Source organism: Lichenostomus cassidix, chromosome 5 (assembly GCF_008360975.1).
Source record: "Lichenostomus cassidix isolate B80296 chromosome 5, HeHo_3.0, whole genome shotgun sequence".
Classification (NCBI taxonomy): Eukaryota; Metazoa; Chordata; class Aves; order Passeriformes; family Meliphagidae; genus Lichenostomus; species Lichenostomus cassidix.
In genome coordinates, this window is record NC_139486.1 from 20,004,692 (window position 1) to 20,022,645 (window position 17,954).

At 37.2% G+C, this 17,954-nt stretch overlaps 1 protein-coding gene across 1 annotated transcript in view; it reads right to left on the reverse strand.

The window, feature by feature from the left end:
* Nucleotides 1-17,954, reverse strand: part of TSHR (thyroid stimulating hormone receptor) — a 46,779-nt gene extending 28,825 nt beyond the window's left edge. Inside the window, exons 1-3 of the mRNA XM_085061622.1 lie at nt 17,649-17,954; nt 10,237-10,308; nt 4,092-4,166 (exon numbers count right to left, since the gene is read on the reverse strand). Coding sequence (XP_084917748.1) covers nt 4,092-4,166; nt 10,237-10,308; nt 17,649-17,818 — 317 coding nt within the window. The 5' untranslated portion in view covers nt 17,819-17,954. The remainder of the gene's footprint in view (nt 1-4,091; nt 4,167-10,236; nt 10,309-17,648) is intronic.

The window sequence follows — 17,954 nt, forward strand, 5'->3', positions numbered from 1 at the left end:
TACATCCTTGAATCTGTTTAAACCCAGAATCCAGAAATTGCAAATCTAGCCTTAGAATAGCAATATAATCATGTTATGTTGAGATACTTACAAAGACTAAGGACACCCAGGTCAACAATCATGAAATGTTTTAAATAAGCTTTTTAAAATGCTCTTGTAATAACCTGGCCTATCCTCTCTGCCTTCTGAGACTTACTTTGTCTGTCGCTACCTTATCTGTTCTCACTTTTACCTCTACTTCCATGTTTTATTCTCCCCCTGCAGCCAAACCATCCATGTTATTTCATCTGCATGCACCTGTTTAAGCCTTTGCACCACTGGCACCAGAAAACTGGCTTAGGGTCCCAGCAGTCTACTCCCTACCTCTAGACTGCAGATTTTGACAAGATTGTTTTGTACAACCCTTATCACAGTGCTCTGAAATTCACTACAGGTATACAGCATTCCCCTAGAAATCTCTTCAGTCTTCCTTTTCAGTTGCTTCTCTATTCTTCCTGCCATGCTGTGTCCCATGGCCTGGCATCACAAGCTGTCCAAGAGAAGTGCAGCCCTGGCCCAGGGGATGGGATGGGATGGGGGAGCTGCCCTGGCCCTTGGTTCCATCTCACTGCAGAGATGGAGTGTAGTTGCCTGCCAGCTCACCAAATGATGTCACATATAAGAGGGCAAGCCACTTGAACCACAACCTTTGGGCCTGTTCCCAAATGCTGAGAGGGCTTTTTATGTGGTTGTATAAGAGAATGCTTTTGAGTGAGGAGAAGAGTGTAGGGAGAGATCAGGGGAGAGTGAGCTGAGACATAGAAAAAGGAGGAAAAAGAAAGAGTGAATTTTTCTGAGGTTCCTTTCACAGGAATGTTTCCTTGAGAAACAAATACCTAACTACAATAAGTTTTTATTTAGTGTAATCTTACCAAGTTTCAGCTTTACTACTAAGACAGCTACACAGAGACATTGATTGCTAATAATCACATTTATAAAAAATAAATACTTATGTAATTGTATGAGAGAGACAGTTCTGAATTTGTAAACAGACATACTTTAAAAAGGTAAATACAAAAAAGAAGAAACAAGAAACCATTGTGAAACCAATTTAACACAACGGGAGAAAAAAAAAGCAAAAGCTTGTTCCTTATTTACATCTTCATAGATTGGAATTTTCGTCACAAGCAAAGTGAGATCTGACTCATTAAAATACAGCATGTGATCAGTATCCTTAATTTGCAGAAGTTGCTCAGTACTCGAAAGGCATGGATGCATAAAAATATGATCTATGCTTAAAGAGAGCTGAGGTCTAGAAGGAACAGAAAGTCAGGATAGAACCACATGAACCAAGTAAGGAATGAGAAAATGGGTTGCTGAAGATCAAGTCTGAAGTGCACTAACAAGCTTGGCAGACAGAGATCATGATCAACACAGGATGCCTATTCATGTAACACTTGCCTCAAGCCAAAGCATAAGCTCCTCCCTTCCACAAACACTAAATTTTCTCCTAAGAACTTCATATGTCTAAAAACAAATGTTTTGAAAATTAAACTGTGTGTGTAAGTTTAAGTTAGGGTAAAAAGATTATTTACATAAAGCTGCACTTTATAAAATTTCAAAGTAAAACAAGCTGTAAAAATAAAACTCTGTGAAATGACTTCAAAATTGTTAATCTCAACCTTCTTTAAAATACTTCATGATGATCTTAACCTAGTATTATTTTAGCAATAATAATTTAAAAATAATATGGAAATGGAGAACATTAAATAAATGCATAGCACAAGATGCAAATTTATCCCTATATAATCCTCTTGTTTGGAAAGGAAATCAAACTCAAGAGTGATAAGTTTTAACAAATCGGGAGCTATGGAAACAGTTCATAAAAATGATCAAATTTATAAATTGCTTTCTTTCACAGCTTATATGCAACTGTCTTAACTTGCCAGATGACTGGATATTCCCTGATTAAATCATACATATGCCTTACTTCCAAGCAGATTTTATAAACCTGGTAAGCACTTTTGAGTAGTAGAGGTGGCCCTTTGTTGCCTATCTGCAAAGGCTTCTGGTTTTCCTATAACTTTTGTGAGCAAAGTTCTGATGTTTTATCCTGGGTAGTATTTTTGGCTCTTGTGCAGAAAAAAAAGAAAAAGTGTATCTTGTATGTCTGTGTGCGGTTTCTTTTTTGGTAGTGCCTTGTGAGAAATATAAGGGGCTCCACGTTAACATACCCTTGTACACTGGACAGGAAAATTCCCCCCCACAGCCTGTGCCATAGATGGCAGGAATGTAGGTGCCTGTGAACTCTGCTGCTTCCTGAGCAGACCTGCAGCTTCCCAGTCATGGGCAACACATCCAGGCCTGGGGACTGGAGGGGGTGTGATAATGCAATGATTTTGGAGCTGTATGAAGCATTTTATCTTTAATTTCTAATAAGGGTAACCACCAAAGAAGTACCACATGAGGAATTTGTAGTTCATAGTGGCAGATTCTTTTATTCATTGCTGATAAAATGTGCTGCCAGTAAATGCTTCATTAAGTGTTTGTGTTAAACAAGAAATTCTAAAGACGTAACAACTATGAAAGAGGAAGAGAGAACATGGACATGACAGGCTTGGAAAAAAACATCTACATAAGAGGGAATGGTATTATAACCAAAGGTAAGTACTGATATCATACCAAAGTTTTGCTGTGAAACTTTCAGGAACACTACTGGAGCAGATTATTGGCCTGAAGTAGATCTCAGAATCCTGCACGATGCTTCTAGCTATGCCTGTCAGGTTCAGGTTCTCTTAAAGGAGTCATTTACACTTCGGAGCATTAGTTTCTCCCTTATCTTTATTAACAATAACTACATTTTTCTCCTGTAACTTTATTAGCCTTTCTGTTTCATGCTGTGTAAAGTAAAAGGAAAAAAAATAATAGAAAATAGAGAAGTGTTAAGTGATCACCTGATTCAATCTCTGAGTGAAGATCAAATGGATCTATGGGGTTTCAGATCACACAGCTTTAAAAGGCCTGGAGTGGTACGGCCAATATCTCCAGGAAAACAATTCTAGTGTTTATTTATACCAGCCATGTGAAAACATTTCCTAGAGTCTAACACGAATCTCATCTAATCTAACTTAACGTTGTTATTATTACATTTACTTTTTCAAACATTAGTGTGAAAAATGGGTAGTAGCTTTCACCTCTTACAACAAACTTAAAAAATCTATCTGCATCTGGTATGTTTTCTTTCTGGACACAAAAGACTTTCCCCTCTGACAATGTGTTCTGAATCCATGGTGACAAACAGTGCTCTCCCATGGAACCTCTGCAAACAGAAATCTTCCCTGAAATATGGCAAGCTGTAATTCAGTTGAGCTTTACAACACTGGCACATTTCCCAATCCCTCCTTTGGATCAGTAACGGAGACACAGAAGAGTACCAGATACAGGATGGATCCTGTGAAGCTCTCTATTCAATACATTACATTCTCATTTTGACAGGCTGGATGCAGGTATCCTACCAGTTCTGTAACTGCCCTTAGTGCAACATTTGGTGAGGATTGGTCAGAACATGAGAACAAAAAGGTATAAAAAACTTCCCAGAAGCCTTTTCTCATATTATTCTTGATCAGTTTCATAACCATATAAACACTCTTCACTAGTGCACTTTCAGAATTATTACTTATTCTTCGTGTCTCCAGCTAGTGCCATTTTGCTCTGTGCTTTGGTCCTTCAGATTTTATTTCTGGTGGTTATATTGCTGTTTCACACTTACCTGCAGTAAATTGACATAAATAATTTTTAGTTGCCATTTTATTTCTACTTTCCATCAAGTTCATTATGTAGTCCCACTAGTTTCTTACTACATGTACCTACATTTCTATGGGAGGATACAGAAGAGCAAGGAAACCAAAAAGATGTACAGGAAAGAAAGCACAATAAAACAAACTCAAAAAAGAGACTGACTCACTCCCTGTTATGGAGAAAGGAAATGATAAATGGAATATTTAGCTACAAAGGAGACAGGAATGACAACTCAAACATCATCATGCATGTTTTTTCCACACATCCCAAATTTATCTCATCACTGTATTCATTTATTTAATTACACTACTTACATGTGAGTGACTTTGCTTAAACTGTTGAAGGAATGGGCCTCCAGACTCTGAAGAGTTTCATCTATAGAGATGTAGCTAAACACCAGCAAACAGAAAAATAAACAGGTCTCAGACACTGGGAAGCCATATCTAGTGCCTATCATGCCACTTTATTTTTCATCACATTATTTTCCTCACTCAGCTATGATGACACTGCCAGACACATGAACAGTGTCTGAGGAACACAATTTAAAATCCTTTAAAGGATTTTGATTTTGACTAATGTTTTAGATGCACCTTATACTGCAGAATACAGCAAAACCAAAACTGCACAGCAGTGCTAATAAGCAAAAGTAGACATCAATATTTCACAGTTCAGTACCATATTTCTTCCCTTTTCCTTACTTAAGATCACCTTGGAGTTCTCTAAGGGGAATCTTATTCTTAGGTAAATTGGCATATTTCTCTGAAGAATTTTATAAAAGGAGGAAAGAAAAAAGATGATCTTTGGGCCATGACTGTAATAATAAATGTTGCAATTTCTCTAGAAAGAGATGGGTCATTAGGCCAACCAGTGCTTTGATATTGCTGAGTGAAAACATGCTATAATGTGAATTTAGAGAGAAACTCCAGCCATACAATGAGTGTCATAAAGGATGTAAGGAATAATGTGGGTCAGAAAGAAAACCAGACAGCAAGAAATATTATTTACACACAGTTCAGACTGAGTAGCATTTGTACTGCTGGTATTCTATGGAATGTGATGAGAAAATAGCTCTACAGAGTCTCTCCACCATCATTAGGAGAATGATAATGCTGCAACTACTATCAAAGACTTTGAAGTGAGAATGAAGTTGCAATACAACTAACTAGAGCTGATTATCAGTGTAACTGACTCATTGCTCTTTAGGTTAAATTATCTGATTCTGTCTTTCAAAATATCTCCTAGCTTTAAAATTTATTAATACTGGGATAGCATTTAAGTGATCTATTACTGTATTTTATTTACTTTTCTAATAATATTTTATATCATATTTCTAATCTGTACATATTTCTTAAAAATTTATTCCTTGTATATTTTTATAATTATGGGTAAAATATTTCAGTACTACCTTTTGATACTCTTAATTAAAATTGATTAATGCAGTTTTTAGTATTTAGCATGATTACACATATCCTGAGCAACTCGATAATTATTTTAAATGCACAAAACTGACTAGATATGTCCTAGATATCAATTTTAGATGTGAAAATAATAAATAATATAATAAAGAGTCTGTGTCACATGCCCTTCTTCCTTCTTAATCAGTAGACCTACAAAGACTTAGAGTTATATGTAACTTTAAAACTATTTAACTGTTATTTTACATTAATTCTGATTGTGTTCCTTAAACAAAACAGAGACAATTTTTAACATTCCATTTTCCCCACATACTGTATAAGGAGTAGTAATAGTAAATAGCAAATTAAAATGTGATAATACAATCCAAGAACACTTTTTAATACAATCAATTATGGATCAGCTTTCTAATTTTTGGCTAATTTTAAAAAAGAAAAATCTTCACTTCTTTCAGTGGGTGTTAAAAAGATATTTTAAATTCTTTCAAAAATTGGAAAGAATACTTTGTGACCACCACATGCCTTAACAACCAGCAGATCACTAATAGCACTAACTGGGTGGGAATTTATGTCCTTTCCAGACCAGAGCTGAAAACACATTACCTGAATTAACTTGAACTCATTGAGCATGAAATCTATTTTATATTGGTCACTTTGGACATGTATTCAACTATCTTTGAAAAGATATCAGAAAGGTAAAAAGTAGAGACTTCATGACTATCAGATTGTCTTTCTAGAGTAATATTGCTTTTCCAAAGCTATTTGCTTCTTCCAAAATGAAGGAAGATAACAGAAGACAAATACATTAAAGAAATATGTCCAGTGTGTACCTCTGTGACTGAGTGTTGCAGAGCTAGATATTTATGTGCAATGCTTTATTTTTTTTTTTCCTGTAAGTAATAATGTTTGTTGTCTAGGAAATTGGAGCTTCAGTCTTAAAAGAAAACCAATTATTGCATTTTAACAGACCGTACATGTTAATGTACCAAAAGATATCTTAATGACATTTTATTAAAAAAAAATTATATAGGAAACATATATATATGCTATATATGTGTATGTATGTATATATATGTGTATAGATATAAATATAAATAAACAAACAAATAAGCATATATATCTATTTTGACAGAAAATGAAATTAAAAACAGATAATGAATGAAGATTGTATCCTCCTGCCAGGAGAGTAGATTTTGTGTGCTCTACGATCAAAATGAATCACCTTACATCAGGCAGGAAGGTGCTTTTCTCCAACACATGAGAAGAGGCAGAGAAGAGGATTCCTCGTCTCCTTTCTCACCCCTACAGCCATTATATGCCTTCCCACCACATTTCATGTCACATTTTACTATATACTGTCTGGGTTGGACCCATTTGAGGTATAGTTTTATATCTTTCAACTGTGGGACACAGTGGGAAGGAAATGGCATATTTTCTTCACATGTTGACCTTCGCTCTTCTACTTTACAAGCATATGTATTTGTGTAAATAAATTACCCACACTGTCACTGATGACAAGGAGATGAGTAGTTTTATTTACTTTAGTGTCATCTACATAAACACTATACAAATATATTCAAAGTCTCCTCTGAGACAGGAATGCCAAACAGAAACATCTATTAATAGTGCATAAACATTTACTGCAAGTGTTTCAGAGTGCCTCCAGGAACCTTTGGGCTGTGCCTAATGAACACATAAGGCAACACATTAAATGTAAGAAATAAAAATAATAGCAATCATGACTGAAAGGAGCTGCATCAGAAATAGGAAAGCATGTTTAAATTGCCATTTTGAAGGCATGTTACAATTCAGCACCTCCTCTCCCTACCGGCTGTGTTTAATTTGCGGGATTTCAAAATGCCTTCAACACTCTTCACAAATGTAGGGATAGCTTAAACACCAAATGCACAGTTTCAGAGAAAGTCTGTTTGCTGATAACACTTTAATCACCACTGCCCATTCAGAAGGAGCCTGAGAGCACAGGATTCAAATCAGATTGACACCTGGCAGCAGCTGCAAGGCTCTGTCCCAGCCCTTATTTTCCTTCTTCTCCCTCTTGCCACCTTTCTTCGCTTTTTTCCAACCTCAGCATCCACTGTGTTGCTGTCCACCAGCTGCCCCTGTTGTCCTCTGCTGCTGATGGAGAGCACCTTGGTGACACATTGGGCACTTCAGGAGAGGACAAGCAGGAGCAGGAAAGGCAATGGAAGCTCTGAGCTGAGGCTGTACTGTGTCAGCAGGTACTGGGGAGCATGGGAAGTGCAGATACATGCCAGGTGTGGGGAGCTGTGTGGTGGCACTGGCTGTGGGACAGATGTGTGCACAGGGTGGGGAAGGCATTGTGTTGCGCAGGAAAATGGTGCACAGGGTAATTGTGCTTTACATTGGGCTGCTGGCAGAGAGCATTGTGGAACGCTCCTTTGTGTGGAGAAGCCATGGAGAAAACACTTTGGAGAGCTACAGATGAGGTGTTTGTGAGGTACTCATCAACGTGACCTCAAAGCATCATCCTAAACCCAGGAAAAAAGTTTCTTATCTTTGACCTTAAAAATACTGAATGTTTAGTATGTCCCCAGGTTGGTAGAAAACACCAGGTGAAGCCCTTCTACAAAGATTTAATGTATTTGCATTATTAACAATGGAAACCATAATTTTCTCTTGCATTTGAATAGCCTATAAAACTTTTTTGTATTCAATGATGCATTTCTGACAGGAATTAGTTTTGCAGTTAAACACATAATTATAATGCTTTTTCTTTCATACCTGTGGAAAAGCAGCACAGGGGAAAAATCTCAGCTTCTGGTTATCAAGAGTACATAGCCATGCATTCATTTAAGAGAAATTGTAGCTCTAAAATTTTTGTTTTAACAAGGTTCATAAAGAGGACTACTAAATTTTCTATTCAGTACAGAGGAAAAAATGTTTATTTGTGGAAATATAGTAGAAACCATAGGTAAAATGAACTGCTGTATTTGGAACAGTAAACACAGTCTATATTCCCTTATTGAAACTTCAGAATGTTTTCTAGATGAATTTGCAAAACCAGGAATGATCTGGTAATTTTCATTACTGATGGAAATTACGGACTGGGAGAGGCAAATGAGGCATGTGGTACGTTAGAGGCCAAGACAAACACATAAAAGTTGTAGTTAAAATACAGGTACTGCTTCCTTAACCTGAAATTTATATCAAGAAGGTGGGAGTTCATGTTTTGTGGTAGTAGTAATGCTACAAGAAATATCCAGATGGGCAGTGACACTATCCAAATTTAACCCACCACATGGAGTTTTTGGAGCCAAAGAAGAGTTGACCCCCTTTTATATTGAATCAAACTCTGTTCTAAACTACATTTATCTTTTTTATATATGATGTTATACATCATGTGAGGGATATTCCCCTCTCTCCAAAAAAAGCCCCAAACCAAACAAATAATACACCATCTAGCTGATTAAACTGAGATGGTAAATGAGGCTGCAGATATTCAAGAACAATTACTTGTAAGGATTTTAGAAAGACTTTACTTCAATATATCTGGATAAAACTATAAAATATGATAGGTACACCATGTTCTCCCAAAGTCCTTTCTAATGTATTCTTAAATGGTAGTTCTCAACTATTCAGCCAAAGCTCATATGGAGCTGAGACTTGCAAGAAACATCAAGAGCAAGAAGAAGAATTCCCATTGCTACATTCGTAATAAAAAGCTGAACAAGAAAAAGGTGGGCCTCTTACTGAATCAGGGGGGTTATTTATTTAACAGTGGCCACAGATAAAGAAGAGCACAAGACTGTTAAAGCCTTAAGCATTCTGGTTGGATTGTATGAGCAGAATGTGGACTAGAGGCCTCCTGAGGTCTCTAAATGATACGGCTCAAAGTCTAAGGAATGAATCGTGAGATGGCAGAGAAATTCACTGCACGGATTATGGGCCAGCAACAAAGAACAAACAAATGTGGGATAACTTTTTGTCAAGACTGCTGAAGTCTACAAGCAGTACAGTGCAAGGGCAGCTGTTGAGTAACCCATTCAGTGCAGGCAGCTCAGTTTGCAGCCTCAGTGTGAGCTGCAGGTTGAGCTCTGGATGGGAGGAGCCCTAGGCAAGGGGCCATGAACTGCCGACCTTCCGCAAAACAAAGGGCAAGGGGACCTGTGGCCCAGCCAGGTGTCGTGGCCCAGCCAGGTGTCCTGGCACTCAGAGACACAGCAGGAGTCAAGGACCACAGTCGTTGGGGCACTTAAATTGTGAAGATGTAAAAGCCCAGAGATTCCTTTGTTTGGTGCCTCCCTCCTTAGAGGCACCAAAGTCAGGCTGTTATTTTTTTATTTAGTTGTTGAACCAAGATTAAACTATTGAAAGATCTGAACATCTGAGACTCTGCTATGGGAAATGTGGGGTCGAGCTGGTAATGGCGTGAGCATGACTGTCAGAGTGGCTCTGGGATAGCCAGACAGGCAAGTTTCCTTAACATAGCCACTTTCAACAGGACAAATGCTGATGTGAGGCAAATAGCTAGAAGCTGCTAGTTCTGCTTTTGTGGACTGTATCCATGCATATGGTTGCACACAAAGGAAGTGACACAATGGAAGTCTCTCTCGCATCACACAAATATTAGTATTTTGGTGCAAGTCCATCTTTTGTCTAGAAATGCTTCTGGTCTCCAATGAGATGTGTTATAAATCATACTGACAGCTGGAAAAAACTTTCAGTCAGGACCAGCAATTGAATATGTTAATTTGTTATGAATAAAACGATTTTGTGTAATTTGCAAGCAACAACAAAAAAGGTTTTTAGCTTTATTTAGCACATCAACTTCAATAAAGGAGGAGTGGTCTTGTCCACAAATGCTTAGAATGCCTTCCTATAGCTGGTTCAGGTTATAAACAAAAGGATTATTACCTGCATTTTAAAATGTAAGTGGTGAGGTAGCAAAGGTAAGGGAATATTTTAATTTTGTAAGTTTTTCTACACACAGACAGACTTTTGGATAAGGAGAGTAAATTTTAATAAAAACTTAGAAGAATAATATCAGAAAGAGAACAGAACTTACATCCTAGAGATGTTGGGGAGATTGGAAAAAGCATCTCTTGGAATTGTTCTTAGATGAGTCTCCATAAACCTCCTGGAGAAATAAAAGTTTGACAGTTAATATCCTTTGGTAAGTACAATTTAACATTTTCAGGATAAAGGAATCAAACTTACTAGAAAATATGGATTAGTTTTCCAAGTAAGAACTTTAAGCACTAACATATTTATTAGGTTGACTTAATATCCTTTCTACATTAAGATAAAGACAGCACATATAAGATTGTTCAACAACAATTAATGGGAAAAAATGCTCCTGTGCTAACCTGAGTACTACTGTTTATTTCTACCTTTATTTTCTCATTCATTTTAAAAGCCTCAATAGTCCAGAAAAAAATCTTCAGTCATTATTCTGTAAAATCTTTCAAAAGAAAGAACCAAAAGTCTGGACTAATTTTCATTACAAACATGCTACCAATATTTACAAAGATACAGCACATTTTTGCCCTGTGTTGATATAAAAATGTCAAGAAAATGTTTCAGAAAAACCTTTTAAGCTTTAAAGGATGACACATAGTTTGCATTTCTTAATTTCATATATGAAAAAGTCAGTTTGAAGTTTTCAAAATTTTCTTTTTGCTTTGATATTTAGATCAAACATTTAGTCTGTATGTTCTTGAAAGACTCTACATTTTCAGTCGGGGAGAACGGCCTCTATACTGCAACAACTGTTTAATTAATATGTCTGACTCATGCAAAAATAAAGAAAATTAACCAAAAAAAAGTAAAAAAAAAAGGTAATAATATGCAAATATCAAGAAAGAAAGGTGAAGAGGAAAAAGATTACATCATTTTGGTGGAAAGGGTAAAGATTGTCCTCTTTTTTTTCTGATGGGAAGAAAAAAAAGATAATGCTGTTGCTTAGAGTTGGGATTTTGCAATGAGTATTGATACACATTTTTAGAATTATATTAGAACCAAACCTTTTCAGCTACATGAATTTCAAAATGAGGATATTGGCAAGTGAGCCCACTGCTCAGGGGCAAAAGGGATTTAGTGACAAAGAACACGGAAAAGGCCTCAGTGCCTTCTTGGTATGGTTTAACCCCAGCTGGCAATTAAGCCCCACACACTGCTCCCTCACTCCCCCCAAGGTGGGATGAGGGAGAGGATCAAAAGAGTAAAAGTGAGAAAACCTTTTGGGTTGAAATAAAGATGGTAGCTACATGGGCTGTGTCCCCTCCCAGGTCCTGGTGCACCCCCAGCTTGGTGGGGTGGTGTGAGAAGCAGAAAAGGCCATGACTCAAAGCACTGCTCAGCAATAACTTATACATCCATGAATTACCAACTCTTTTTCCAGCACAAATCCAAAACATAGCACCATACTTGCCACTATGAAGAAAATTAACTCTGTTCCTTCCAAAATCAGGCCACTTTTTGCACCTTTTTTTTTTTTTCATTTGCTTCCATGCCTCTTAAACCCTTTGCCTGGCAGCACAGCCTGAGGAAATGGAGCATTACCTGCAATAGATGATAGACTAAAGAAGCACTGAAGTGTATTGGTCATACAACAATTTACAGGACCAGACAGGTTGCACCTGAGGGCAATGAGGGAGCTGGCTGATACCATTCTGAGGCCACCCTATCATCTTTGAAAGATCATGGTGATCAAGGGACACTAGGTCTGAAAAAGAAAAGCAGCTTGAATGTCTTCTAGAGAGGAAAAAAGGAGGATCTGAGGAAACCCAGCCAGTGGCTGCTATGTAGTTATTTTTTGTATGCATGTAATTTTATACATTTGAACATCTTTTTGCATGTGCCATGTACATGATCAGAGGTAAACCAAATTCCCTTATTTTCATCTATATTTCTATCTTAATAATTCCTAACATTCAGTTTGACTTTTTGACCTCTGTCAAGCAGCTGGCAGCAATTATAGGCACTTAGTTGTTCTCTGATTAAACACAATAGTAGGCAGCAATTACAGCATGTTCTTACTCTATTTCCCTGTAGGAAGTGAACCTCTTCAGAGTGCTCTGTTCTGAAATTTCATGGTCCTGTTTGAATTTCTTTGCAGCCATTTATATACTTTTAGCTCAGTATTTCAGAAACACAGCTCTTCTCTATTGTATTCAGAGTACATTTTATTGCAGGCCATTATAAAAGTTTAAAGTTCAGGGTAAAAAATGTAACAGTACTGGTTTTAGGTCAAAATCAAAATTTAATTCAAAAGTAATGAAATAGGTATGTCTGTGATCACAATAAAAAGAAATATAAGAGGCTGTAGTGTTTTAATATGGCAATTGGGTGAAGTCCCAGGTGACTGGAAAGAGGGAATCATTGTACTCATCTTTTAAAAGGGTATTCAGAAGGACTGTGGCAACTACTGACCTGTCAATCTCATCTCTGTGCCTGGGAAGATCCTCCAGAAGCTATGCTAAGGCACATAGAAAACAGGGAGGTGGTTTGGATTCTCCTTATTTGAGAGAAAAAAATAGCTCAAACTTTTTGTGTTGAGTGAATCAACTTTTCTCCATAAAGAGAACCATTTAAAAGGCCGGTTTCTTCAGATCCAGACAGATCACACTAAGTGACTTGAGTTCAAGAGAGAACTAGTCTTATTTTAATATGTGTCAGTAGCTCATGGCCTACATTGAGGCTTAAATTGCAGTGTTTACTATAGGTGGTCTCACTGCTTCAACTTGAGTCTGTAGCATTGCATTTTGCAAAATCCTGAGTATCACTGTTTCCCATTGACTTGGGTAAGGTATCAGGGCACTGGCTGGATTGCCCAATCTTGAATAGAATAGAAGCTGTTGACATAAAATAGCCTTTTGCAGATCGGTCATTTCTCATTTTAGAGTAAAGCAACCTACTTTTTCTGCTCTCTAAATTTTAGTTACCACATAGTAGTCACTAAGCTGCTATACTACTAGCAGCTTCACAATATATATTCTTAGGTTTTTTTGAGACTCTTTAGTGTATTCTGTGAACATAAGCATATGTAAGGGCTGAGTTCAGTGGAACAAAAAAGCATGTTTAAAGCTGAGTTTTTGAGGAACTGAGATTGTATCTCATTTTTCTTATTCCTGTTTTGGAAGATTAACATTTCACAGCAGTCTCTATGAACTGCGTGCGGTAAGGTTCAGTCACAGTCAGGGAAGCAGGCAGATCATTTGGACATTTTTAAAGTACTTCCTAAGACAGTCCAGTTTTCAAAATATAATCACATTTTTTTAGACTATTTTGAGGTTCTGTAAACCCATTTTAAGGAAAATATCAACATTTATTGATTTTGCAAATATATAAACAGTCAGGTATGAGTCAGGTTCATGAAAGTTGCCCTCTTAACTCTTACTAAGAGAAAACACAGTATTGTTACCTTTTTGCAAAATATCTTTAAATTATTCCTCAGTAGACACAGGGAATTTTTTTTTTTTTTGTAAAATTTAAGCTTTTTCTTTCCTTCTACCAATATATCAATAAGCTCTGTTTCTCAATTCAAGAGAAGGCTGTTGTGTGCTGCTGAAGTGTAATGGGTTGGAAATTTTGTGTCAAAAGAAAACACTGTAATCAAAACTGACTACAGTAGCAATCAAGATCCAGTGTAGTGTAACACTTACAAAATCAGTCCGTTAAACCACCGTTGAAATCAACTCCAAAAATAGAGTTTTTAAACTCTGGTATAAACCACTCTTTTGCAATTACCTGAAACCCTACTATCTCTGAATTTTAGACAATTCCTAAGACTTAGGTTTGGGGGATATATTTTAAAACAGTATAATTTATTTTGTATGTAAATCAGCTTCAGTACAACATATAGCTTCTGGGAACAAAAATGCTCTAAATGGCTCATTAAGCAAATAAAAAGTGTGGGTGCCAGTGATGCCAGTTATTACAGGTAAAACAGTTTAGTCCCTACATATTTTGCTCTCCAGTTCAAAAAACCATTTTAATCAGTTTTACTTATGAATATTTGACATTGCTACTTCCAAATATCACACTGTAAATGTATAAAACATGTTGCATAGTTTCCATATGTCCTTTATTAAAAATTAACAAGAGCATAGGGAACTAAACAGACAAGCTGATTCACTACATCTTAGCCTGGTATCCACATGCTCACCCTTGCCAACATAGTAAACATGACTCATGTTAGGGTTCCTTATCCCTGAGGGTTGAGCTACCTTGCATTTATCGAAAGGCAGAATCCTACCTATGGCAAATATCTTGGAGCAGATGCAGAATTGCAGCTTAATACACACTGTAAAGAGCATGTCCTTGAAGACTGTACTGGGTTTGTGTCTATTTATATACAACTACACTGTCCCTGTCTAATTTCCTCTTGTGCAACTTCAATCAAAACTGATTATGTTCATGTGAAAATAGCCCCTGGGTACAGCAGAGAAAGTTTATTAACAAGGCAAGGCAAAGGCAAAGACAAGGCAAGGCAAAGGCAAGGCAAAGGCAAGGCAAAGGCAAGGCAGAAATTGGGTTATTTTAGTAATCCTATACATAATTATATATGTATATTATATAATGTTTAACTTCAGTCAACAAAACAAGAATTACTTGTAACATGCAAAAGCTTTTTCTTTCTATTTTTTTTGTTCATTTCCCAGAAAAAGAACAACAAAAAATAAATTGTACTGAAAAAGGACATCTCCAAGATCAATATCTGTGCATTCGGGCATTCTGGATAAGCACCTGCATTAACTATATTTGCATAAATACATTACAAACAGTTGAAAATAAACACACTTTCCTACTAAGAGGTGGAAATAAACATTTATTGAAATTTCTTATAAGCATGGTTTGTTAAAAAAAGGTTTGCCCCACTCAAAGTAGGGTAGAGAAATGAGAACAGTTCCAATTGAATAATCAGAATGAAACTTTAATTGGAGTTTCAAGATCCTGTGCACTGAAAAGAGCTCATCATCTCCAAAAGCTGGCAAACTGTTCCTAGACTCACCAGTCTCTTAGTCCTGCAAACCCTACAAAACTGAATAGCCACACAAAAAAGTTTTTAAATTGGCAATCTAGAGGTTCACACATACCAGGAAGCAGAATTACTTTGCCTAAAGTAACAAAGTTCCTGGATTCAAGGAAAATTGTAGAGGGTTTCAACATAAAATGTGCAGATACGTACAGCTACATATTTCACCTCAAAGAAGTGTTCATTTGTTCTTAAGGTTAAGAGAAACTTCAATTATTTTGTAGTCTTTTGTCTTTGATTCAGAACTGTTGCCTATTGTGAGGCAAAAGGATGAAAGCATGGTGGAATCAGGGGCACACACTTTACAATCTCTCAGGAAAACTCTGTTATTATACCTGCCACATGCAAGTAATCTAGTCTGAAGCATCTGCAAGCAGTCCGAACAAAAAACACACATAAGTAACTGTTATGTTTCCCATTTAACATATGGAGTGAAAGAAGTAATAAGACATTTGCAGAGAGCAAGGGACTACAGAATCAGATAAAGTCCACCAGACTTCAGCAATTCAAATAATAAAACAGAACGAAAATACACACACTTCATCCAGCAAGAAAACTCCAAACTGAAGGAAAAAAAATGTGGGTTTTTTTGTTTGTTTTGTTGTTGTTTGGTTGGTTGTGTTGTGTTTTGTTTGTTTGGGGCATTTGTATGTGAAAAGAGCTCTGTTTTTCTTATTTCCTCAGATAATTTTCCCATTTGTTTTCAAATAAAAGACTTGTTTTACCACTTCTGCCATACACTATAAAATCAAAATTGTCATTACCTGGAACATTTTCTTGATGTGGTAGGGAGTACATGTCTTGAGAAGTTTGCAATGGTCATTCTAGTTGGTGCATATGATTAAATTTCATCCAAAATAAACAGAAAAACATTTCTCAGTTGCTTTTGTTAATTATTTTTCCCATGGAAATAAGATTGTCACTAGGTGTTTTTGTCTTTTCAAAACAGTGGCTTATGATCTTACAGCCCCCATTACTACAGGTGTTTAAAACACTAGAATTCCAGTGGCCAAAAAGCTTTATTTGTGGAGCTGTGTGTAGAGAGGTACTTCTCAGCCATCAAGACAGCATTTTTTAAGGAAAGTATCACATTTCATTATGTGGTCTCATTGTTTCTATTAACTGTTTTAAATGCCTGTACAAAGGCATATTCCTCCTACAAACTGAAACTGCTTTATTTTCTAACTTGTCACAGCAGATTTCAAAGAACATACTACTTGGTGCACATAGTAACACTACTGAAATTTCAATCTAAATAAACTACATATATAAAAGTATAATAACCAAATGAAACTTGTATAATTTAAAATGTTATTAATGGAAATGCTGCAGTCTAATCATCCAAAAAACTAAAGGCATGCAAAAATAATGGAAATAACATAAATAATTTTTTCTTTCTTTCTAGACAAGTGATCAATTTAAGCCTTTACTTTCAGGTGTTAAAAAATCTTGAGAAGGATTCAAGTAAGTTCATATAACTTCATGGTTCACATTTTTAAAATAAAGTCCTGAGAATCATTATCAAGAGATAAACCAATCTACCTGTTACTGTTTTATCTTGCAATTAAATCAACTGAGTTTGTTTGCTTTATCAGAAAGTAATCTATATTTACAAATGAACCTTCCCACAGAGACTAGAAACCTTTTGTACCTTGTCTTTTGTACCTCAAGAGAAAAAGTAAAAGCCAGGAGTGATTCACCTACTCAGTTTTAGCTGACAGATGCCATTTCAGTCTCACTACAGTATTTAACTGACAGATATGACACAAGATGCTCATCTGGACTGGCAGCAGGAACCCAGACAATGGTAATGGTAATGGTACCGAACAATTAGGCTCAGGTACCTGAATTACTCTATCACTTTGGCAAGCTCTAAGTTTGCTGCTTTATCCCACACTCCACACTTTCATCTGAAGTACTCCGTCTCCCAGACAGTGGTATACTGGGATTCTCAATTCCCATGGATTCTGTTTCTTTTCTGGCTTTTACAAAGAAGCTGAAAATGCACAGAGGATTTAATGGAACTCTTTGCGAGGTGACACATCCAATTCCTGTCAGCTTTTAATTATAAAATTATGTTTGATCTATCCTTCCCCTCATCCCCTAAGCACTTGCCACACAGAATCCAGCCTACTGCTCACTTTGCCCACAAACAGCCCAGTTACTTATTTTCCCATATTTTTACACAGAACTCTTATGACCAAATGAACAACCATCTCTTCACAGCTCTTGAAGGTTTGAGAGTCACTTTTTGTACCTCCTCCTGCCACACGCAGAGCCTGCACGCTGCCGTTCCCGCTATCCTGTACCGCTCAGGTAATCTGCAGCACTTCTCCCCTCTCACCACTTCCTCGGCTCACAGGACATTAGCTCAGAGCATCTCCTGCCTGCAAAGTATGAATACTCACAGCTGGCTTCCCTAAACCATCCCAAATACTCACAGGGTCTGGGTGTCCTCCGGAAGGCTGGGAATATAGTGGATGTCCCTGCAAGTGATTTTGTAGTCCTCCCAGTCGGAACACTCGCAGAAGGGTGAAGGACACCTCTCTGTGGCCTGGCTGCACAGCACCAGTACCAGCAGCAACTCGAAAGTTACCGTGAGGCACAGCATCTTTCGCCGTCCGCTCCCGCTCTGCCCCTCGCTTCTCCGAGGGGACGAGGAGACCCCAGAGCTGCAGGGGCAGACGACGCTGCCCCGCCGGGAGAAGCTGCCGGCGAAAGGCGGCACCTGTGCTGGACAACGCCGC